Genomic DNA, 24302 nt, shown 5'->3' with positions numbered 1-24302 from the left:
GCATTCCTATGGGTGCGGAATCGCGGCAACTTTGCGATTCCGCAAAAAGAATGAGCATGCTGCGTTTTTTTCCGCGATGCGATTCCGCCACGGAAAAAAGTGCAGCGTTAGCACAGCATGTGCAGAATGCCATAGGAATGCATGGGGGGCGTTCTGTACGAGTTTTTTAAACGTTTTCGCGCCGAAAATCGCAGCAAAAACGCTTAAAAATCGCATCGTGGGCACACAGCCTAAATGTGATTTTTCAACTTTAGATAAATGAATTCCATTTCAAGTTTTAAACCAGATTTTTTTTTTTAATTTATTGTAGAACTGAAGTAAACAATGGAAGAAAACTTTCAGAGAAGAGAGAAAAGGTGAAGCCTAAAACGCCAGAGAAGGTGAATCTCACACCAAAGAAAGTTACAAACTCTTCCATAAGGTGATTTGATATTAATGTTATATTTACGTTGAGGCTATATGGAGACCATGCTGCTGTCCGGTTTATTTGCTGTCCTAGCGGAGGATATGTTACGCAAGATTGCAGTGTCGCATTGCTACATTGCATCTGATGACTGTAGTGTCGCGTTGCTACAGTACATTGCATCCGATGACTTGCAACCTGCTGCAACACAATCGCAACTCTTCCCAGATGTGTTGAATTTCCTATCGCTTGTCTCAAGTTACACAGGACTCTATTTCTTTAGATGTCAATGCAAACTGCAAGTGACTTGTCTGCAATTATCTGTTTTGGGGTGTTTTTATCTTTTGTCTAAATCACGGCACTAAAATAGTCGTACAGTACCAAGTTGCACAAATGCTTTTGGTGATATGACTTGTCGTGACTCTCATACATCTTCTGGAATCCAGCGCAGGACCCGCCGGTGATCGGTAGCGGAAGCAATGACGTCGCTGTTCTTCTGTCACAGGACCACTGAGGTCATTAGCGAGACGCATGATCAGACGATCTTCTGATGACGTGCCCTTCTTGCCACCTAACCGCTGCAACCAATCACCGGCATTAGCGCCCCTGTAATAGAAGAACGGCAATGCCATAATTTTCTTTGCCGGCGTAGACCACCGAAGCAACGTACGCTGGAACCATGGGGGTGACAACAGGTGAGTATAGATTTGATGTTTCAAAAACACCCTGCTCCGAGCAACATTAGTGTAAAGTCAGAAAAATGCCTTTAACCCCTTCACCCCCAAGGGTGGTTTGCACGTTCATGACCGGGCCAATTTTTACAATTCTGACCACTGTGCCTTTATGAGGTCATAACTCTCGAACGCTTCCATGGATCCCGGTGATTCTGACATTGTTTTCTCGTGACATATTGTACTTCATGTTAGTGGTAAAATTTCATTCAAATAACTTGCGTTTATTTGTGAGAAAAACGGAAATTTGGCGAAAATTTTGAAAATTTCGCAATTTTCCAACTTTTAATTTTTATGCCCTTAAATCACAGAGATACGGCACACAAAAAACTTGATAACTAACATTTCCCACATGTTTACTTTACATCAGCACAATTTTGGAACCAAAATTTTTTTTTGTTAGGAAGTTATAAGGGTTAAAAGTTGACCAGCGATTTCTCATTTTTACACCACCATTTTATTTTTAGGACCACATCACATTTGAAGCCACTTTGAGGGGTCTATATGATAGAAAATACACAAAAGTGACACCATTCTAAAAACTGCACCCCTTAAGGTGCTCAAAACCACATTCAAGAAGTTTATTAACCCTTTAGGTGCGTCACAGGAATTTTTTTGAATATTTAAAAAAAAATGAACATCTAACTTTTTTTCATAAAAAAAATACTTCAGGTTCAATTTTTTTTATTTTACCAAGGGTAACAGGAGAAATTGAACTGCAAAAGTTATTGTGCAATTTGTCCTGAGTACGCAGATACCTGATATGTGGGGGGGAACGACTGTTTCGGCGCATGGCAGAGCTCAGAATGGAAGGAGCGCCGTTTGACTTTTTCAATGCAAAATTGGCTGGAATTCAGATTGGACGCCATGTCACGTTTGGAGAGTCCCTGATGTACCTAAACAGTGGAAACCCCCTACAATTGACCCCATTTTGGAAACTAGACCCCCCAAGGAACTTATCTAGATATGTGGTGAGAACTTTGAACCCACAAGGGCTTTACAGAAGTTTATAACGTACAGCGGTACAATTAAAAAATCATATTTTTTCCACAAAAATGATCTTTTCACCCCAATTTTTATTTTCCCAAGGGTAACAGGACCCTAAAAGTTATTGTGCAATTTGTCCTGAGTACGCTGATACCCCACATGTGGGGGTAAACCACTATTTGGGCGCATGGCAGAGCTCGGAAGGGAAGCAGCGCCATTTGACGTTTTTGGCTGAAATTGAGATCGGACACCATGTCGCGTTTGGAAAACCCCTGATGTATCAAAACAGTGGAAACCCCCCACAAACGACACCATTTTGGAAACTAGACCCCCTAAGGAACTTATCTAGATGTGTGGTGAGAACTTTGAACCCCCATGGGCTTCACAGAAGTTTATAACATAAAGCCATACAATTAAAAAATCATATTTTTTCCACAAAAATGATCTTTTCACCCTCAATTCTTATTTTTCCAAGGGTAACAGGACCCTAAAAGTTATTGTGCAATTTGTCCTGAGTACGCTGATACCCCACATGTGGGGGTAAACCACTATTTGGGCGCATGGCAGAGCTCGGAAGGGAAGCAGCGCCATTTGACGTTTTTGGCTGGAATTGAGATCGGACACCATGTCGCGTTTGGAAAACTCCTGATGTACCAAAACAGTGGAACCCCCCACAAATGACACCATTTTGGAAACTAGACCCCCTAAGGAACTTATCTAGATGTGTGGTGAGCACTTTGACCCCCCCAGTGCTTCACAGAAGTTTACAACGCCCGGGCGTGAAAATAAAAAATTCATATTTTTTCCACAAACATGATCTTTTAGTCACCATTTTTTTATTTTCCCAAGGGTACCAGGAGAAATTGGACCCCAAAAGTTGTTGTCCAATTTGTCCTGAGTATGCTGATACCCCATATGTGGGAGAAAACTACTGTATGGGCACACGTTGGGGCTCGGAAGGGAAGTACTGACGTTTTGTAATGCAGACTTTGATGGAATGGTCTGCGGGTGTCATGTTGCCTTTGGAGAGCCCCTAATGTACCTAAACAGTGGAAACCCCCCACAAATGACACCATTTTGTAAACTAGACCCCCCAAGGAACTTATCTAGATGTGTGGTGAGCACTTTGACCCCCCCCAGTGCTTCACAGAAGTTTACAACGCCCGGGAGTGAAAATAAAAAATTCGTATTTTTTCCACAAACATGATCTTTTAGTCACCATTTTTTTATTTTCCCAAGGGTACCAGGAGAAATTGGACCCCAAAAGTTGTTGTCCAATTTGTCCTGAGTACGCTGACACCCCATATGTGGGAGAAAACTACTGTATGGACACACGTCGGGGCTCGGAAGGGAAGCAGTGACGTTTTGGAATGCAGACTTTGATGGAATGGTCTGCGGGTGTCATGTGCGTTTGGAGAGCCCCTGATGTACCTAAACTATTGAAACTCCCCACAAGTGACCCCATTTTGGACACTAGACCCCCCACGGAACTTATCTAGATGTGTGGTGAGCACTTTGAACCCCCAAGTGCTTCACAGAAGTTTATAACACTCGGACGTGAAAATAAAAAAATCATTTTTTTCCACAAAAATGATATTTTTGCCCCCAATTTTTTATTTTCCTAAGGGTAACAGGAGAAATTGGACCCCAAAAATTGTTTTGCAATTTGTCCTGAGTAGGCTGATACCTCATATGTGGGGGTAAAACACTGTTTGGGCGCATGGCAGAGCTTGGAAGGGAAGGAGCACCATTTGACTTTTTCAACTCAGAATTGGCTGGAATTGAGATCAGACGCCATGTTGCATTTGGAGAGCCCCTGATGTGCCCAAACAGTGGAAACCCCCAATTCTAACTCCAACCCGAACCCCAACACGCCCCTAACCCTAGCCCTAACCCTAACCCTAACCCAACCCTACCCCAACACACCCCTAGCCCTAACCCTAGCCCTAACCCTAATGGAAAAATGGAAATAAATACATTTTTTTTATTTTATTATTTTTCCCTAACTAAGGGGGTGATAACGGGGGGTTTGATTTACTATTTATGGCGGTTTTTATGTTTGGCGGCTGTCGCACGCTAAAAGACGCTTTTTATTGTAAAAATAGTTTTTGCATCACCACATATTGAGAGCTATAATTTTTCCGTATTTTGATCCACCGAGTCATGTGAGGTCTTATTTTTTGCGGGACGAGTTGACGTTTTTATTGGTACCATTTTCGGGCACGTGAAATTTTTTGATCGCTTTTTATTCCGATTTTTGGGACGCAGAATGAACAAAAACCAGCGTTTCATGAATTTCTTTTGGGGGGGGTGCGTTTACACCGTTCCGCGTGCGGTAAAATTGATAAAGCGGTTTTATTCTTCGGGTCAGTACGGTTACAGCGATACCTCATTTAGGTCGTTTTTTTATGTTTTTGTCGGTTTTATGCAATGAAAACTATTTTATATAAAAAATAATTATTTTTGCATCGCTTTATTCTGCGAGTTATAACTTTTTTATTTTTTCGCTGATGATGCTGTGTGGCGGCTTGTTTTTTGCGGGACAAGATGACGTTTTCAGCGGTACCATGGATATTTATATGCGTCTTTTTGATCGCGCGTTATTGCACTTTTTGTTTGGCGGTATGATAATAAATCATTATTTTTTGCTTCGTTTTTTATTTTTATTTTTTAAGGGGTTCACTAAAGGGGTTAACTAATGGGACAGTTTTATAGGGCAGGTCGTTACGGACGCGGCGATACCTAATATGTGTACATTTATTGTTTTTTTTTATTATTTTAAAAAAATGAATTTATTGGGGAATATTTTTTTTTTTTTTTACTAATTTATTTGGCGATTTTTTTTTTTTTTTTTTTTTTTTTTTTTTTTTTAATTTATTTTTACACTTTTTTTTAATTTTTTTTTTACTTTATTACATAGTCCCAGGTGGGACATCACTGTCCTGTGACAGATCGCTGATCTGTCACATCACAGATCACTGTGACAGATCAGCAATCTGTCACAGGCAGTGCACAAGGCTTCCTCATGCCTGCGCTTTGCAGGCACTGAGGAAGCCAGCTTCCCCAGGCCCCCGAAGGCCCCCGTCGCCATCTTGGATTCGGGGGCCTGGAGGATAGGAGTCCCCCGCAGCAGCGCTGCACATTGCGCTGCCGTGGGGGGCTCAGGGAAGCACGGAGGGAGCCCCCTCCCTGCCGATGCTTCCCTTTAACTCCCGGTACACCGCGATCGCATTTGATCGCGGTGTGCAAGGGGTTAACGTGTCGGGGGCGGTCCGTGACCGCCCCTGACACATTGTGCCGGGTGTCAGCTGTGATAATCAGCTGACACCCGGCCGCGATCAGCGGCGCTCACCACGTGGGCGCCGCTGATCGCGGTAGACGTACTATCCCGTCCCCGGTCATACGGGCCCGGGTACCGTGGACGGGATAGTACGTCTCATGTCAGGAAGGGGTTAAAGTTGCGCGAGAAACATTTTCTAGTGATTTTGATACTTGTCTTGTCTTTATTTGGAACATAAGTGATATTGTGTTTAAATCTTGTTTATGTTTGTAACCTTATCTTCTTTTGCGTCAGGCGACCAGAAGAGCACATTGGTGGTGGGTCCGAAACTCCGCGTTCGCGCAGGAAGTCCACACAGGCAACCGTTGGTTTAATCCGCAGACAGATTAGGTAAGTAAGGCTATAAAGTTTCAGAAGTGTCATCTAGGATGGGTTGAAGCAGGGTTCCTTGAATGAGGACATGCTTCTTAAAGCAGGGATGTCAAACTCCAATATACACAGGGCCAAAATTAAAAGCTCAGTCGTGTCCAACCTTGAAATTTATTTAAAAAAAAAAGTCAACAATTGAGGAAATGTTTTCTAATCTTCAACCATAATAAACTTTTGGGTTGTCCAACAAAGTACAGTTTAATAGCTCTTAGACTAGAATATTGGAATAATATAATATGTAAGAGAAGTAAAAAAAAAAAGCTTATGGCCTAATTTAAAGGGAACCTGTCAGCGAGATTGTGCACAGTAACCTACAGACACTGTCAGGTCGGCGCCGTTATACTGATTACAGTGATACCTTGGTTGCATTAACTGAAAACTACAAATAAAAGATTAAACAACAACCACAAGACGGATTTCATCCCCAGTTATTGTAATCAGTATAACGGCGCCGACCAGACACTGTCTGTAGGTTACTGTGCACAGTCCTGCTGACAGGTTCACTTTAAATATGTAAAAACAAATGACACAAAACCTGAAATAACACCTCAAATAAAGTATGACGCAAACAAAAATGCTCCCAAACAGATTTCTCCACACGCATTTTATTATGACTCTACTATACCCCCTCAATCCTTCCAACAAAGAATGGTGACCCTGTCACAAGTATGATTCTCCAACTGTAATCCCCACACAGCCCTCCATATAGTATAATGGCAACAAAAAGTTATCTATACAGTATAACACGGCCCTTTATTGCCTTCCACACAGTATAATGGACCCCGCATAGCGCTCCACACAGTATAATGGGCCCCACATAGCGCTCCACACAGTGTAATTGGCCCCCGCGTAGCGCTCCACGCAGTATAATGGGCCCCCCCATAGCGCTCCACGCCGTGTCATGGGCCCCCTGCATAGCGCTCCACGCCGTGTAATGGGCCCCCTGCATAGCGCTCCACGCAGTGTAATGGGCCCCCTACATAGCGCTCCACGCAGTGTAATGGGCCCCCCTGCATAGCGCTCCACGCAGTGTAATGGGCCCCCCGCATAGCGCTCCACGCAGTGTAATGGGGCCGCCGCATAGCGCTCCACGCAGGGTAATGGGGCCGCCGCATAGCGCTCCACGCAGTGTAATGGGGCCGCCGCATAGCGCTCCACGCAGTGTAATGGGGCCCCCGCATAGCGCTCCACGCAGTGTAATGGGGCCGCCGCATAGCGCTCCACGCAGTGTAATGGGGCCCCCGCATAGCGCTCCACGCAGTGTAATGGGGCCCCCGCATAGCGCTCCACGCAGTGTAATGGGGCCCCCGCATAGCGCTCCACGCAGTGTAATGGGCCCCCCCGCATAGAGCTCCACGCAGTGTAATGGGCCCCCCCGCATAGAGCTCCACGCAGTGTAATGGGCCCCCCCGCATAGCGCTCCACGCAGTGTAATGGACCCCGCATAGCGCACCACGCAGTGTAATGGACCCCCTGCATAGCGCTCCACGCAGTGTAATGGGCCCCCGCATAGCGCTCCACGCAGTGTAATGGGCCCCCGCATAGCGCTCCACGCAGTGTAATGGACCCCGCATAGCGCTCCACGCAGTGTAATGGGCCCCCTGCATAGCGCTCCACGCAGTGTAATGGGCCCCCTGCATAGCGCTCCACGCAGTGTAATGGGCCCCCTGCATAGCGCTCCACGCAGTGTAATGGGCCCCCTGCATAGCGCTCCACGCAGTGTAATGGGCCCCCTGCATAGTGCTCCACGCAGTGTAATGGGCCCCCTGCATAGCGCTCCACGCAGTGTAATGGGCCCCCTGCATTGGTGGTGGGCCCGAAACTCCGCGTCCGCGCAGGAAGTCCACACAGGCAACCGTTGGTTTAATCCGCAGACAGATTAGGTAAGTAAGGCTATAAAGTTTCAGAAGTGTCATCTAGGATGGGTTGAAGCAGGGTTCCTTGAATGAGGACATGCTTCTTAAAGCAGGGATGTCAAACTCCAATATACACAGGGCCAAAATTAAAAGCTCAGTCGTGTCCAACCTTGAAATTTATTTAAAAAAAAAAGTCAACAATTGAGGAAATGTTTTCTAATCTTCAACTATAATAAACTTTTGGGTTGTCCAACAAAGTACAGTTTAATAGCTCTTAGACTAGAATATTGGAATAATATAATATGTAAGAGAAGTAAAAAAAAAAAGCTTATGGCCTAATTTAAAGGGAACCTGTCAGCGAGATTGTGCACAGTAACCTACAGACACTGTCAGGTCGGCGCCGTTATACTGATTACAGTGATACCTTGGTTGCATTAACTGAAAACTACAAATAAAAGATTAAACAACAACCACAAGACGGATTTCATCCCCAGTTATTGTAATCAGTATAACGGCGCCGACCAGACACTGTCTGTAGGTTACTGTGCACAGTCCTGCTGACAGGTTCACTTTAAATATGTAAAAACAAATGACACAAAACCTGAAATAACACCTCAAATAAAGTATGACGCAAACAAAAATGCTCCCAAACAGATTTCTCCACACGCATTTTATTATGACTCTACTATACCCCCTCAATCCTTCCAACAAAGAATGGTGACCCTGTCACAAGTATGATTCTCCAACTGTAATCCCCACACAGCCCTCCATATAGTATAATGGCAACAAAAAGTTATCTATACAGTATAACACGGCCCTTTATTGCCTTCCACACAGTATAATGGACCCCGCATAGCGCTCCACACAGTATAATGGGCCCCACATAGCGCTCCACACAGTGTAATTGGCCCCCGCGTAGCGCTCCACGCAGTATAATGGGCCCCCCCATAGCGCTCCACGCCGTGTAATGGGCCCCCCGCATAGCGCTCCACGCCGTGTAATGGGCCCCCTGCATAGTGCTCCACGCAGTGTAATGGGCCCCCTACATAGCGCTCCACGCAGTGTAATGGGCCCCCCTGCATAGCGCTCCACGCAGTGTAATGGGCCCCCCGCATAGCGCTCCACGCAGTGTAATGGGGCCGCCGCATAGCGCTCCACGCAGTGTAATGGGGCCGCCGCATAGCGCTCCACGCAGTGTAATGGGGCCGCCGCATAGCGCTCCACGCAGTGTAATGGGGCCGCCGCATAGCGCTCCACGCAGTGTAATGGGGCCGCCGCATAGCGCTCCACGCAGTGTAATGGGGCCCCCGCATAGCGCTCCACGCAGTGTAATGGGGCCCCCGCATAGCGCTCCACGCAGTGTAATGGGCCCCCCCGCATAGCGCTCCACGCAGTGTAATGGGCCCCCCCGCATAGCGCTCCACGCAGTGTAATGGGCCCCCCCGCATAGCGCTCCACGCAGTGTAATGGGCCACCCCGCATAGCGCTCCACGCAGTGTAATGGGCCACCCCGCATAGCGCTCCACGCAGTGTAATGGGCCCCCCCGCATAGCGCTCCACGCAGTGTAATGGGCCCCCCCGCATAGCGCTCCACGCAGTGTAATGGACCCCGCATAGCGCTCCACGCAGTGTAATGGACCCCCCGCATAGCGCTCCACGCAGTGTAATGGGCCCCCGCATAGCGCTCCACGCAGTGTAATGGACCCCGCATAGCGCTCCACGCAGTGTAATGGGCCCCCTGCATAGCGCTCCACGCAGTGTAATGGGCCCCCTGCATTGGTGGTGGGCCCGAAACTCCGCGTTCGCGCAGGAAGTCCACACAGGCAACCGTTGGTTTAATCCGCAGACAGATTAGGTAAGTAAGGCTATAAAGTTTCAGAAGTGTCATCTAGGATGGGTTGAAGCAGGGTTCCTTGAATGAGGACATGCTTCTTAAAGCAGGGATGTCAAACTCCAATATACACAGGGCCAAAATTAAAAGCTCAGTCGTGTCCAACCTTGAAATTTATTTTAAAAAAAAAGTCAACAATTGAGGAAATGTTTTCTAATCTTCAACCATAATAAACTTTTGGGTTGTCCAACAAAGTACAGTTTAATAGCTCTTAGACTAGAATATTGGAATAATATAATATGTAAGAGAAGTAAAAAAAAAAGCTTATGGCCTAATTTAAAGGGAACCTGTCAGCGAGATTGTGCACAGTAACCTACAGACACTGTCAGGTCGGCGCCGTTATACTGATTACAGTGATACCTTGGTTGCATTAACTGAAAATTACAAATAAAAGATTAAACAACAACCACAAGACGGATTTCATCCCCAGTTATTGTAATCAGTATAACGGCGCCGACCAGACACTGTCTGTAGGTTACTGTGCACAGTCCTGCTGACAGGTTCACTTTAAATATGTAAAAACAAATGACACAAAACCTGAAATAACACCTCAAATAAAGTATGACGCAAACAAAAATGCTCCCAAACAGATTTCTCCACACGCATTTTATTATGACTCTACTATACCCCCTCAATCCTTCCAACAAAGAATGGTGACCCTGTCACAAGTATGATTCTCCAACTGTAATCCCCACACAGCCCTCCATATAGTATAATGGCAACAAAAAGTTATCTATACAGTATAACACGGCCCTTTATTGCCTTCCACACAGTATAATGGACCCCGCATAGCGCTCCACACAGTATAATGGGCCCCACATAGCGCTCCACACAGTGTAATTGGCCCCCGCGTAGCGCTCCACGCAGTATAATGGGCCCCCCCATAGCGCTCCACGCAGTATAATGGGCCCCCCCATAGCGCTTCACGCAGTATAATGGCCCCCCCCGCATAGCGCTCCACGCAGTATAATGGGCCCCCGCATAGCGCTCCACGCAGTATAATGGGCCCCCGCATAGCGCTCCACGCAGTATAATGGGCCCCCGCATGGCGCTCCACGCAGTATAATGGGCCCCCCGCATGGCGCTCCACGCAGTGTGATGGGCCCCCCGCATGGCGCTCCACGCAGTGTGATGGGCCCCCCGCATGGCGCTCCACGCAGTGTGATGGGCCCCCCGCATGGCGCTCCACGCAGTGTGATGGGCCCCCCGCATGGCGCTCCACGCAGTGTGATGGGCCCCCCGCATGGCGCTCCACGCAGTGTGATGGGCCCCCCGCATGGCGCTCCACGCAGTGTGATGGGCCCCCTGCATAGCGCTCCACGCCGTGTGATGGGCCCCCCGCATAGCGTCTCATGCCGTATAAAAGGGCCCCACATTAAAAATAAAAACTCTCCATTCCCCCGCTGCTCCGGTCTCTTCGTGGTATCTTCAGATCCTCTGCCTATCTCAGTACAGCAGACGCGTTGTGATAACGTCATCTCTTCCTCTGTGCTGAGACGTCAGATAAAGGGGGAGAATGATGATAGAGGGATCGACTGATGCTCCCTCTTCCATCATTGCTTTCAACTGTATCGGCATCTAGGATGCCGATATAGTTGAAAGTGCAATGCTGGGCGGGGGGACCCACCTGATTTCAAAGGTCAAATATACGTTGACATCTCTTAAAGGGTTATTTTATGATCCCATCTTTGGGAGGGCATCCCTTCTCTGCCTTTCTGCTTGCAGAGGTCGGTGTGCTCCTAAGTGGTTGACAAGTTGGACTTTGGGCTTTACGATGCTGCTACATGAGGCAGGTTTTTCTCTGTGGCATCGGAGAAGTGCTTAAGCTTCAGAGTAGCGCTTACAAGTTCTATGGCGAAGAGCTTGTTAGCACAGTGCTGCAGTCCTTGCCTAGGAGACAGCACCAGGTAGGTAACCTAAGCAGCTAGTAGTAAAGAATACAACTATGAATTCCTACGTTCTTGAGAACAAAAAGGATTTTTCATAAGGGAAGTTTCCACCAAGCTTTCAGGATTTTGATCTCCCTGCCCCAGGATCCTCTCCGAAGATGATTTTGAGGATATTGAAGATCTGGATGAAGATGCAGACTTTGTACCAGAGAAAAGGTCTACAGTGTTGAGTAGCAGTGAAGATGAGGAGGATGATGAAGAAGCAGAAATGGAAGAGAAGTCTCCAAAGAGAGTAGCAAGGAAAAGATGGACACCTAGGACGCCGACATCCTCTAGGAAATCCTCAGCTAGGACACCAAACAAAACGGTGAGAGGTATTGACTAGCGGTGACAGATTTTCTGCTGATTGCTGTTCATGTGTCCTACACCTCCCTCATAGTGATGGATGTGAGAAGTAAAGTGTAGCTCCTATTTGGGCCAATAACAGTAGAGTCCTTGTTTAATTTTCTCAGCCGGGCTCTAAAGCGACACCCAAAATACCAGAACGGAACCAGCCGGTACAGAAGCCATCTAACGTGCTGGAGGAGGCCCGCATCAGGTGAGGAGACCGGCACGCCCTGGACACCATGTCTTTGGCTATTCAGCATCTTATGTCCAACTTTTATTTTTGAGATGCACACATAGCGATAAAATATACTGATCCTGGATTGCACTGTAGAGTTAAAAAAGAAAAAAAAGAATCTGATTTAACTACCTGGAGAGGTGGCCATTTATTTGCTGTTATATTGCTCTTCTCGCCTTCCACGCGCCATTGTTTTTTTGTTAATTTTTCCACCAACGTTATCGTACCAGGGCTTTTTGTTTTGTTTTTTTTTTGTTTTTTTTTTGTCTTGACCGACACCAGTTGTAGTTTTGAGATGATGCCAATAGGACGAGTTGTAATTTTGAACGACACTATTTATTTCACCATATATAATGTACTGAAAAGTGGGTTAAGCAATTTCATCGTTGTTTTTTTTTTATCTTTTTTATGGCTTAAAGCATTAATTACAAGAGAAAAGTTAAAAAAAAAAGTGTCTTTGGCTGTCATATTCTAAGAGCCATAACTTTATTTTTCTTAGAGTTCATAGCTCTGATTACTTGTTTTTGCAGGGGGTGAGCTGTCGTTCTTATTAGTACTATTTTGGCGCTTCCATGCAACTTTCCGATCTTTTTTTCATTCTTTTAATTTGGACTCTTATGCGGCGATGCCCTTTTTTGTTTTTTTTATTTGTTTTTTTTATAAAGATTTTGCTATTTACTTTTAACAGGCTTCATGTCTCTGCTGTGCCGGAGTCTCTGCCCTGCAGGGAGCAGGAGTACCAAGATGTCTACAACTTTGTAGAAAGTAAATTGCTGGATGGGACCGGAGGGTAAGTTAACCCCTTAATGTCCAATGACGGACACAGTCTGTCATCAGACATCTCCCCTGCTTTGATGAGGGCTCCGGCGCTGAGCCTGCATCAAAGCCGGGACATGTCAGCTGTTATGAACATCTGACATGTGCCCGCAATATGCGCGAGCGGAATCGCCATCCGCCCGCGCCTATTAACTAGTTAAATCCCGCTGTCAAAGCTGACAGCGGGCATTTAAAATCACATTTCCGTCCGCCGGGCCGGAAATGACCTCATCGCCGACCCCTGTTGTGATCGGGGGTCGGCGTCATGTTGCCTGGACAACCAGAGGTCTCTATGAGACCTCTATGGTTGTTCCAGGCATAGTGGCTTTCAGCGCCACCGGTGGTCGGCGCTGAAAGCACAGCAGTAAATCTGCTACATATGGGCGATCTGCTCATAGCCCATATGTAGCAGATCATATTGGGTTGCGCATGCTTCTAGCCTCCTATGGAGGCTATTGAAGCATGCCAAAAGTAAAAAAAAAAAAAAAATTAAAGAATTAAAAAAATCTAAAAGTTCAAATCACCCCGCCTTTTGCCCCAATCAAAATAAAACAGTAAAAAAAAAAATCCCACATACACATATTAGGTATCGCCGCGTTCAGAATCGCCCGAACTATCAATAAAAAAAATAAGCATTAACCCGATCGCTAAACGGCATAGCGAGAATAAAGTTCAAAACGCCAGAATTACATTTTTTTGGTCGCCAAGACATTGCATTAAAATGCAATAATGGGCGATCAATAGAATGTATCCGCACAAAAGTGGTATCATTAAAAACGTCAGCCCGGCACGGAAAAAATAAGCCCCCACCCAACCCCAGATCATGAAAAGTGGAGACGCTACGGGTCTTGGAAAATTGCGCAAATTTTTTTACTCTGTCGCCTTATTGGGGGACACAGAACCGTGGGTGTTATGCTGCTGTCCACTAGGAGGCGACACTATGCATAATCTGAAAAAGATTAACTTTGGCTCCTCCTCTGCAGTATACACCCCTGGACGGCGTCAGCCTTCTCCAGTTTTTGCTTAGTGTCGCAAGGAGGCACACCTAAGATTTTTTTCTCTCTTCCGTTTTTTTCCTTAATTTTTGTCAACTGATTACAGATGAAGAAAAGCGGCATGGCTCCCTCCTCGGTCCCCTATTAAGGGGTACCCGGTTGAGGTCGAGATGGCTCTTCCCCAGGTCGCTCCTTCCCCAGTCCCTCGGGTACTGGTTCGAAGTCGAGAACCCCCCCCTCCTTCCCCAGTTTCCTTGGGCTCTGGGTTGAGGTCGAGGGTAGGACGAAGCCCCCTGACGGTGACAGCAGCACCCTCCCTAATCCCCCTCTGGGGGCATTAGGTCGAGACACCGCAGGTAGGGCCTGTACCAGGCACCATTCGGCCACTTACATGTCCAGGGACCCCGGCCCAGCTGCGGGCTCCTGTTTGGACCGGGGGGAGGTGCAGGCAGGCATGGCACTTGTCAGAGACAGGGCTCCCGGCACCCCTGTCTCTGCGGCAGCACCAGCTGCATAGCGCCTCAAAGGGTCCCCCCACAGGGCCCAGGTGGCGCTCATGTCCCCACCGCTAGCCTACCGTTCAATCCGGGGGGGTCTGGTTGGAATCCGACCTTCCCCCGGACAACCGCGCCATCCTGGTGCCCTTCTGGGCATGAGCTATCAAATTTAGGCCGCGGCTTCGGCCTAGCCGAAGTCGCCGCCTTATTCCCGCCCCCCCCCCCCCCCCGATGACGAAAAATGACACTACAGTGTCATAGAAGGGGCGGATCGAGACAGGAAGGGCGCGCTTTTACATAGCTCCGCGCGCCCTTTTCAGCTCTCCGCCCCCTTCCCCCTCCACCTCAGAATCCGGTGGCCATCTTGCTGCACCTGAAGAAACTGAAGGCAGCACAGCAGTCTCTGGGGGGCACAAGAGGATTTATCAGCGCTGGACCTAGGGGGAGCACCGGTGGGGTAAGATCACAGCTGGGTCCTTTGTACTCAGCTGTGAGTTCCTGTAACCTATAACGCTCCCCTACTCCTCCTTTCCTCTGCGTAGATACACCTGTAGGGCCTCTGCGAATAGTTACTATGTCAGGCTCAAAAAAGGACCAGGCAAGACTGCTTTTGCGCAGTCTGCACAGCCTGCAAGGCCACTCTCCCCAGCGGCAGCACGTACCCGCACTGCTGGGACTGTACCCAAAGAACAGCAACGCTTCTGCGGCCGCTACTGCGCCAGAATGGGCGACTCAGATGTCGCAGTCTATAACAAAGTCTATAGATAACCTGACCTCCTCACTACTGCAGGCTCTGCAGGGTCATGTCTCGACTATGAATGATACCCAGCAAAGGGACGTCCGGTATCAGGAACAGGCCGCTTACGACATTTCGAGATGTAAGCGGACCCACAGGTCGCGTTCATCTGCGTCCTCACATAGCACTAGGTCGTCCCCCTCCAGGGAGAGACAGTGGCTACAGGTCACCGAGACCGTCCCCTGATAGAGAGAGACAATGTGGATCTCCACAACGATCCCAGACCACACAAGACTCAGAGGGCATATGTGACTCCAACTCAGATAACGAAACAAGGAACGCTCTGCTCCCTTGTCCCCCTAGCAATGCTGCGCTAGTTGAGGATATAATCTCTTCCATCCTTCCGGTGCTATCCAACCCCTGAAGTACCAGAACACAAGATTTCCTTTGAAAGTGTTCAGAAACCATCTGAGGTCTTTCTTGATCACCCGGAATTTCAAAAAAAAAAAAAATTCCTTTCTAAGCATTTTTCGCAGCCTGAGAAAACGCCAATCGCAAATACTTGAAAGCAAAGTACCCCTTCCCACAGAAGGACACTAAGGATTGGACAGATCCGCCTAAAGTGGATCCTCCAGTCTCTAGGCTGACAGCAAACGCTTCTCTCGCTGCCTGGCAGCTCAACCCTCAAGGACGCAGCAGACAGACAGACAGGTAGAACGCATGGCTCGTTCAATCTTCGAGGCGGCAGGTGCCTCTTTAGCTCCTGCATTTGCTTCAGTTTGGGCAGCCAAGGCCATTATGGCCTGGGCTGATCTATTACAACAGGGCCTCCAAGCTTCAAATCCTCAGCTGGCGGACCAGGCGGTGCAAATTGCAGTAGTAACAGATTACATGGTCCATGCAGCGTTGGATTCTGCAAGAGGGGTAGCGGAAATAGCATCAAATGCCATCACAATCCGGCATATTCTCTGGCTAAGACAATGGAAGGCGGATGCGGCCTTAAAAAAGTCCCTAACAAATCTCCCGTACTTCAGGGGCCGTCCTTTCGGTGAAAAGCTGGATACAATGATATCCAATGCTACCGGGGGTAAAAGTACTTCCCTCCCTCAGCTGAAACCAAAACACACGTTTAAAAGACGTAATCAATCTCGTTTCCGATCCTTTCGGAATTCTTCAGGCTAGTCATAACAGTTCCCCTCTCAGGGACAACACACGGGCGGCACAGAGGCCGGACAGAAACTGGCAGTCAAAGGAAAGCCAGGCAAAATCCAAGGGAGGGAAAGCTCAGACTTTTCATTCATCATTACTCATCCCCTCCGGAAAACACCCCATTTGTAGGCGGACGACTGCTACTCTTTCAACAGGTCTGGCTGCCTATTGCAGAAGACAGGTGGGTCAAGGAAATAGTGTCTTCAGGATACAAGATCGAGTTACTACCAGCCCACCGCACAGGTTTTTTTCTCTCTGTCCCTCCAAAACCTCCACTCAAAGCTCGAGCCTTCCATCAAGCGGTTTCATCCCTCCTGCAAGCAGGAGTCATAATACCGGTTCCAGCAGACGAGCCCTTACGAGGGTTCTACTCCAACCTGTTCGTGGTGCCCAAAAAGGGAGGCAGCGTCCGACCCATACTAGACCTCAAGCAACTGAATAAGTATGTTCGAGTTCGTCACCTTCGCATGGAATCCCTCCGGTCAATCGTTGCGTCCATGGAGGAAGGAGAATATCTCGCCTCCATAGACATACAGGACGCATACCTGTATATACCGATTGCTTCGCCCATCAGAAGATTTCTCAAACTCGCAATCAACCAAGACCATTACCAGTTTGTGGCCCTCCCGTTTGGTCTCACCACGGCTCTCAGAACATTTACAAAGGACATGGCAGCTACCATGGACGTTCTGCACTCCAGAGGCATAGTAGTCGTTCCATACCTGGACGACCTCCTCATCAAGGCCCCCACCTTCAAGGACTGCGAGGTCAAAGTCTCAATCACGATCGACACTCTGAGTCGCCTGGGATGGTTAGTCAATTTACAGAAGTCCTCGACTACCCCAAGTCAGTCTCTGACCTTCCTGGGGATGCTATTTGACACCTCCAGGGGTCTGGTGATCCTCCCCAGGGACAAGGCACTGGCCCTCCGTTTGGGAGTTCACACTCTTCTCCGCGGTTTCCCCCGATCTCTCCGGTATGCCATGAGCGGACTGGGCAGGATGGCAGCAGCAATGGAGGCGGTACCATTTGCCCAGATTCACCTCAGACCCCATCTTCAAGTCCTGGGACAGGAATCTGTTCTCCCTCAAGAGAGAGTTCCGGTTATCAGCGAAAACCAGGAGGTCCCTGCACTGGTGGCTCCAGCCAACCTCGCTTGCAATGGGAAAATCCTTTTCTCTCCGGTCACTGAAAGGTTTTGACCACCGGCGCAAGCCTTACGGGTTGGAGCGCGGTACACCTACATCACAGAGCGCAAGGCAAGTGGTCACCAATGGAAGTGACCATGCCCATCAACATCCTGGAAATTCGGGCCATCTTCCTGGCATTGAAAGCCTTCCATCACTTGCTAGCAGACTCTCATATCAGAGTGCAGTCGGACAATGCCACGGCGGTGGCATACGTGAACCATCAAGGCGGCACCCGCAGCATCCAGGCGATGAACGAAGTAACACGTATCCTACACTGGGCGGAGGATGCGAGGTCGGTACTCTCTGCGGTCCACATTCTGGGTGTGGACAACTGGGAGGCCGACTATCTCAGCCGTCAAGGAATGGACTCGGGGGGAGTGGTCTCTCCATCCCGAAGTTTTCCATCAGATCTGCCATCGTTGCGGGACCCCGGACGTGGTTCTGATGGCATCCCATCTCAATGCCAAAGTTCCCAATTTCATGGCCAGGACGCGCGATCCGCAGTCGCTTGGAGCAGATGCCCTGGTTCAGGACTGGACCCAGTTCCAGCTTCTGTACATTTTTCCACCCCTTCCCCTGATTTCCAGAGTCCTGAGGAAGATCAAACAAGAGGGTGTTCCCCACCATCCTATTCACTCCAGACTGGCCCAGGCGTACATGGTACGCCGACGTAGTGCAACTCACAGCAGACGCTCCCTGGCGTCTCCCCACACGTCCCGAACTTCTGTCACAAGGCCTGTTCTTCCACCAGAAATCAGGGGCTCTCAATTTGACGGCGTGGCCATTGAGATCTGGTTTTTGACCCAAGCAAGTTTTTCATTGGACGTTGTTAAAACCATGATCAGGGCTCGAAAGCCAACTTCAGCCAAAACTTACTATCGTACCTGGAAGGCTTTCTTCACATGGTGCGAATTTCGTGGGCACATCCCACTCCCCTATTCTCTTCCAAAGGTCCTCGGTTTCCTTCAGTCAGGCCTGGACGCCGGGCTATCCCTGGGCTCGCTTAAGAGCCAGGTGTCAGCGCTTTCAGTGCTCTTTCAGAGGCATTTTGCTAACAAGCCGCAAGAGAAGACTTTTCTCCAAGGGGTTTCTCGATTTGGTTCCCCCCTACAAACATCCGTCGGAGACGTGGGACCTCAACCTGGTCTTGACAGCACTACAGACACCTCCTTTTGAACCCCTAAAGGAGGTCTCACTCTGCTTTCTATCACAGGAAGTGGTTTTTCCTGGTGGCAATCACCTCGCTACGCAGGGTGTCCGAACTTTCAGCTCTTTCCTGCAGACAACCCTTCCTGGTTTTTCATCAGGACAAGGTGGTTCTCCGTACAGTGCCATCCTTCCTTCCGAAGGTTGTGTCCACCTTCCACCTCAATGAGAAAATCTCATTACCATCTCTTTGCCCGGTTCCCGTTCATAGAGTGGAGAAGGCTCTGCATACGCTAGACTTTGTCAGGGCATTGCGTATTTACGTGTCTAGGACTGCTCCCTTCCGGAAGTCTAATTCACTTTTCCTTCTTCCAGAAGGCGTTCGCAAGGGCCTACCGGCTTTCAACGCCACCCTTGCTAGGTGGATCAAGTCCACCATTCAAGAAGCTTACCGCCTTAACAATTCTGCTCTTCTGGCCGGTATCACGGCTCACTCTACGATGGCGGTAGGGGCCTCTTGGGCCATTCAGCATCAAGCCTCGGCACATCAAGTGTGTAAGGCAGCCACTTGGACTAGCCTGCACACATTTACAAAACACTACAGAGTGCATACCCAGTCCTCAGCGTATGCGAGCCTGGGTAGACGGGTCCTGCAGGCGGCAGTACCCCGAATTTAGGGAACTGTCAGTACAATATTCGTCCACTGCTTCCCACCCAGGGACTGCTTTGGGACGTCCCACGGTTCTGTGTCCCCCAATAAGGTGACAGAGTAAATGAGATTTTTGTGTACTCACCGTAAAATCTCTTTCTCTTAGCCTTTGATTGGGGGACACAGCTCCCACCCTGTTGCCCTTGCGGGCCGTTGTTACGTTTGGGTTCTCATTTTTTGAGCTCGTTTATGGTAGCCTTCTTACAGGCATGGTTATGTTTCTGGTATATTCCTCCTAATGCTTTTGCACAAAACTGGAGAAGGCTGACGCCGTCCAGGGGTGTATACTGCAGAGGAGGAGCCAAAGTTAATCTTTTTCAGATTATGCATAGTGTCGCCTCCTAGTGGACAGCAGCATAACACCCACGGTTCTGTGTCCCCCAATTAAAGGCTGAGAGAGAGATTTTACGGTGAGTACACAAAAATCTTTTTTTTTTTTTTTTTTTAAGCAAAATTTGGAATTTTTTTCACCACTTAGATAAAAGAGGACATAGGCCTGTTTGGTGTCTATGAACTCGTAATGACCTGGAGAATCATAATGGCAGGTCAGATTTAGCATCTAGTGAACCTAGCAAAAAAGCCAAGCAAAAAACAAGTGTGGGATTGCACTTTTTTTGCAATTTCACCTCACTTGGTGAACATGACATGGTAAAACCAATGGTGTCATTTAAAAGTACAACTCGTCCCGCAAAAAATAAGCACTCACATGGCCATATAGACGGAAAAATAAAGTTATGGCTCTGGAAAGAAGGGGAGGGAAAAATGAAAATGCAAAACCAAAAATACCCCTGGTCGTTAAGGGGTTAATATCCGCATACAGCGAATGCATTTTTTTGGGTTCCTAGTATGAAAGTGCTTTTCCTGGTGCTGCTGGTCTGAACTGTGTTCTTTTCCAGCTTTGCCTCTGCTGCAGGGACTGAAGCTGTCCGGATCCAGCAATGTGGACAGCTTCAGAGCCGTGCTTGCAAGCGGTATAGCACGCGCTTTACCTATGAGACCAGCCAGCACTGATGGACTGCAGCGGTGGCTGGTATCCTTTACTGTGCATTTTCTATACTTTTCCAGCTGCATGTACATATCTGGTGTTCCGGGGACAGGGAAAACTGCAACCGTACATGAAGTGATCCGCAGCCTGCAGACCGCTGTTGAGGACGATGATTTGCCATCTTTCCAATTCATAGAAATCAACGGCATGAAGCTGACAGACCCTCATCAGGCCTACGTGCAAGTATTAAAGGTGGGAAAACCTGTAGCACTTCACTGCCCCATTTATATAAATCTCAGTAATAGTGTTGTGTAAAAGGCGGATAAAGATTAAACCTTTGCACGTGCAACGTATAATTCGTAGACCTATACTCGATACACTGTGACATTCCCTTATTTTGTGTAATTTCAGCTTTTAACAGGACAGAAGGCGACCGCAGACCACGCGGCTGCACTCCTGGAGAAAAGATTCAGCACTGCCGCCTGCAATAGAGAGACCACAGTATTGCTGGTAGATGAGGTAAGGATGTGTGTTTTGGAATTAAAAAGTTTTGCACCATTTAGGCTAGTTTCACATTAGCGTTTACGGCCGCAGCGTCGGGCTGTGCACGGCCGCTGCTAAGCCGAGCCTCCGCCGGTAGCTCTGCCTACGGACGCATGACGCTCCATGCGTCCTGCGTCCCCTATCTTTAGCACTGGGGACGCAGGCCGTGCGCAGTATGCGTTTGGCGGCGCATGCGTCCTTTTGACGCTGCGCCAAACGCAACAGGCTGCAATTTGGTGCGCTCGGCGCAGCGTCAAAAGGACGCATGCGCCGCCAAACGCATACTGCGCACGGCCTGCGTCCCCAGTGCTAAAGATAGGGGACGCATGCAGCGTCATGCATCTGTAGGCGGAGCTACCGGCAGAGGCGGGGCTTAGCGGCGGCCGTGCGCAGCCCGACGCTGCGGCCGTAAACACTAATGTGAAACTAGCCTTATATACACCGTATTTTTTGGTCTATAAGATGCACTTTTTTCCTCACCAAATTTTGGTGGAAAGTGGGGGGGCATGTCTTTTAGTCCAGATGTTATATATTTGTCCCTTTTTATAGGTTTTGTACAAAAAATAGTTGGTGTTCAATCTTCTGACTTTTGTTTTCCAAGGCATTGACAGAAATAAGTTAAATATGCCAAGGAACAGGTTGCATATGTCTGACCTCTAGTATTTCTCCCCAGTTGGACTTGCTTTGGACCAGGAAACAAAACGTTATGTACAGTTTATTTGACTGGCCGACACGAAAACATGCAAAACTCATTGTCCTTGCAATTGCTAACACAATGGATCTGCCGGAAAGAATGATGATGAATCGGGTTTCCAGCAGATTGGTAGGAAAATGTTGCTTGTGTTTTCTTAGAATGCCCTTCATGTTATGCAATCATATTTTATTGTCTTGCAACCCCCCCCCCCATATGATACCCATATGCCCAAACAGGACATGTGCACAGGCTTTGTTTTCATGACCTAAGTTTTTCTCTTTCATTGTATCTTTAAAGACTTTGCTCATTGTAATATTTTGTGTTTTATGTTTAATCTTATTAATATAAAATGTTTGTTTTTAGGGTCTTACCCGGATGTCATTCCAGCCGTATACGCACAAACAGCTCCAGCAGATCATAACCTCAAGGCTAAATCACGTCAAGGCGTTTGAGGATGATGCCATCCAACTAGTGTCAAGAAAGGTTCGTGCCTAAAGTACCTTCGGGTACCGTTTATTTTCTGGAGCCTTTCGTGTTTTTGGCTCATTCATGGAGTAAAATTGGAAACACATTATCGTTTATTGATTAATTTAAGTGATATTTACTTATAAAGAGGTGATGCTGTATCACAAGGTTATTTGGGGGTTCGCCCTCGGTGACTCCCACCTATCTTGATTTAGCGGCGTGGACCATTTACTCTTTCCCTGGTCGTTCATTCAAGTGAATGGAGTTGTTCTGCCTTTCTCTGGCGCAACGTTGTGCAGGAAAACGTTGTGGAGTAGCCCTGCATCCCCCTTCTCCCAATCAGTGGGGCATCCTAAAGGTGATGCCATATGCTAGCAATAGTGTTCTTGTACATGTGTGTGTATGACAAGGAGTAAGGTATCTTTGGTTGCGACATGGGTTGCTCCGCCAAGGATTCGCTTGTGCCACCGTTACTTCATCCCATAATGCATGTGAACAGAGCCACAATGTATTGTTTTGTACATGCACCTTGCAAAAAGTTGCGACATCATGTTCGCAGGGACACAATGCGGCTATTTAGCGCTTACAACTACATGTAACCTTATTGTTATTCCTCAGGTGGCTGCCCTGTCTGGCGATGCTCGCCGATGTCTGGACATCTGTCGTAGAGCAACAGAGATCTGCGAGTTCTCAAGCAAGAAGGGTGAATTGTCCCTGGTGAAAATGCTTCACGTCATAGAGGCCCTGGATGAGATGTTCTCCTCTCCCTACATCCTGGCCATTAGGTAGGATGGCGTCCAGAGGTGGGCAAGATCTCAAAGACTTAAATTTCTTTTTATTGCTATATCACGAGGATTTTACCATAAATGTATGATCGCTGAAGATCCGACCAATCACAAGAGGAGGTTCCAAAGTTCAATGTGTGACTGTAGCGTTAGTGAGTACGACTAGAGGACTTTGAGCCCCCCATTCTCTTGATCGGTGGGGATCTCCGCAGCCGGACCCTCCCCCCAGCGATCATACATTTATCATCTATCCTACAGATGGCTGATATGTTAATTATGTGACAACCCCTTCTTTAAAGTTGTCAGAGGACAAGATGCAACAGTAACCCGGTCTGCATGTTTCTCCGCAGGAGCGCCTCTGTGCAGGAGCAGACATTTTTAAAAGCGGTGATTGCAGAATTTAGAAGATCTGGGCTTGAAGAATCTACTTTGCAACAGGTGATTTTATATATGGATTTAAGATTTTGTAAAAAGATCCAGGAATTCATCAGTATTTGCCGCTGAGCAGGGTCATCTGTCCACTGCACACAGGGGGGTTGTAGCGAGACGCTGGAATGATATTTACAAAATGTAAAGGGATAATGTACTTCTCTCTATTGCATTATTGGGGGGAGGTGTATGCCGTTGCTGCGAGGCGCATGCACTTACTCTGGTGTTTTTTTTTGCAGGTATATCATCAGTACATTGCATTATGCAGGATAGAAGGAATTGCGCCTCCTTCCATGTCCGAGACCATGGCCGTCTGTTTACGACTCGGAGCCTCTCGTCTTCTTTTGGTGGAATCCAGCCGGAATGACCTGTGCCTACGAGTGCGGATGAATGTCAGTCAGGATGATGTCCTGTACGCCCTCCGGGAGGAGTGATCTCTGGATTCTTACTGTGCTGATTAGTAATGTATATATTTTAAATCTGTGACCGATATTTAACCCAGTTTATGGTTATTTATAATAAAGCTTTATATGTGTTTTATCTTTGCTGTTTATTTTTCTTATGGATTTCTTAAGATACAAACTTTTTATCTGAAAGTATATGGATTCTTATTTCCCATTCGATAAACACACATACTATACATAAACGCTCGCCTGTACACACACTCCGCTCTGCTACACATGACGCACTGTTCTCACACACACACACACACACACACACACACACACACACGGCTCTGCTGCACATGACGCACTGTTCACACACACTCGGCTCTGCTACACATGACGCACTGTTCACACACACACACACACACTCGGCTCTGCTGCACATGACGCACTGTACACACACACACACACTCGGCTCTGCTGCACATGACGCACTATTCACACACACACTCGGCTCTGCTGCACATGACGCACTATTCACACACACACACTCCGCTCTGCTACACATGACACTGTTCACACACACTCGGCTCTGCTACACATGACGCACTGTTCACACACACACTCCG

At 47.9% G+C, this 24302-nt stretch overlaps 1 protein-coding gene across 4 annotated transcripts in view; it reads left to right on the top strand.

Annotated features, from left to right (window-relative positions):
• ORC1 (origin recognition complex subunit 1) overlaps positions 1–23827 on the top strand; it is a 31535-nt gene extending 7708 nt beyond the window's left edge. For 3 of the 4 annotated variants that reach the window (XM_073563643.1, XM_073563642.1, XM_073563644.1), the window contains exons 7-18: positions 311–421; positions 5696–5791; positions 11611–11833; positions 11979–12064; positions 12777–12878; positions 20452–20623; positions 20783–20890; positions 21588–21737; positions 21972–22091; positions 22692–22858; positions 23209–23296; positions 23527–23827. In XM_073563643.1, the coding sequence (XP_073419744.1) occupies positions 311–421; positions 5696–5791; positions 11611–11833; positions 11979–12064; positions 12777–12878; positions 20452–20623; positions 20783–20890; positions 21588–21737; positions 21972–22091; positions 22692–22858; positions 23209–23296; positions 23527–23721 (1618 nt within the window). In that variant the 3' untranslated portion in view covers positions 23722–23827. The remainder of the gene's footprint in view (positions 1–310; positions 422–5695; positions 5792–11610; positions 11834–11978; positions 12065–12776; positions 12879–20451; positions 20624–20782; positions 20891–21587; positions 21738–21971; positions 22092–22691; positions 22859–23208; positions 23297–23526) is intronic. The other variant, XM_073563645.1, reaches the window with a different exon arrangement.
• Positions 23828–24302: the final 475 nt, after the last annotated feature.

Source organism: Dendrobates tinctorius, unplaced genomic scaffold (assembly GCF_039654945.1).
Source record: "Dendrobates tinctorius isolate UK_male_01 unplaced genomic scaffold, ASM3965494v1 ptg000396l, whole genome shotgun sequence".
In the NCBI taxonomy this organism is placed as follows: domain Eukaryota; kingdom Metazoa; phylum Chordata; class Amphibia; order Anura; family Dendrobatidae; genus Dendrobates; species Dendrobates tinctorius.
This window is presented reverse-complemented; position numbering and strand designations above follow the sequence as displayed.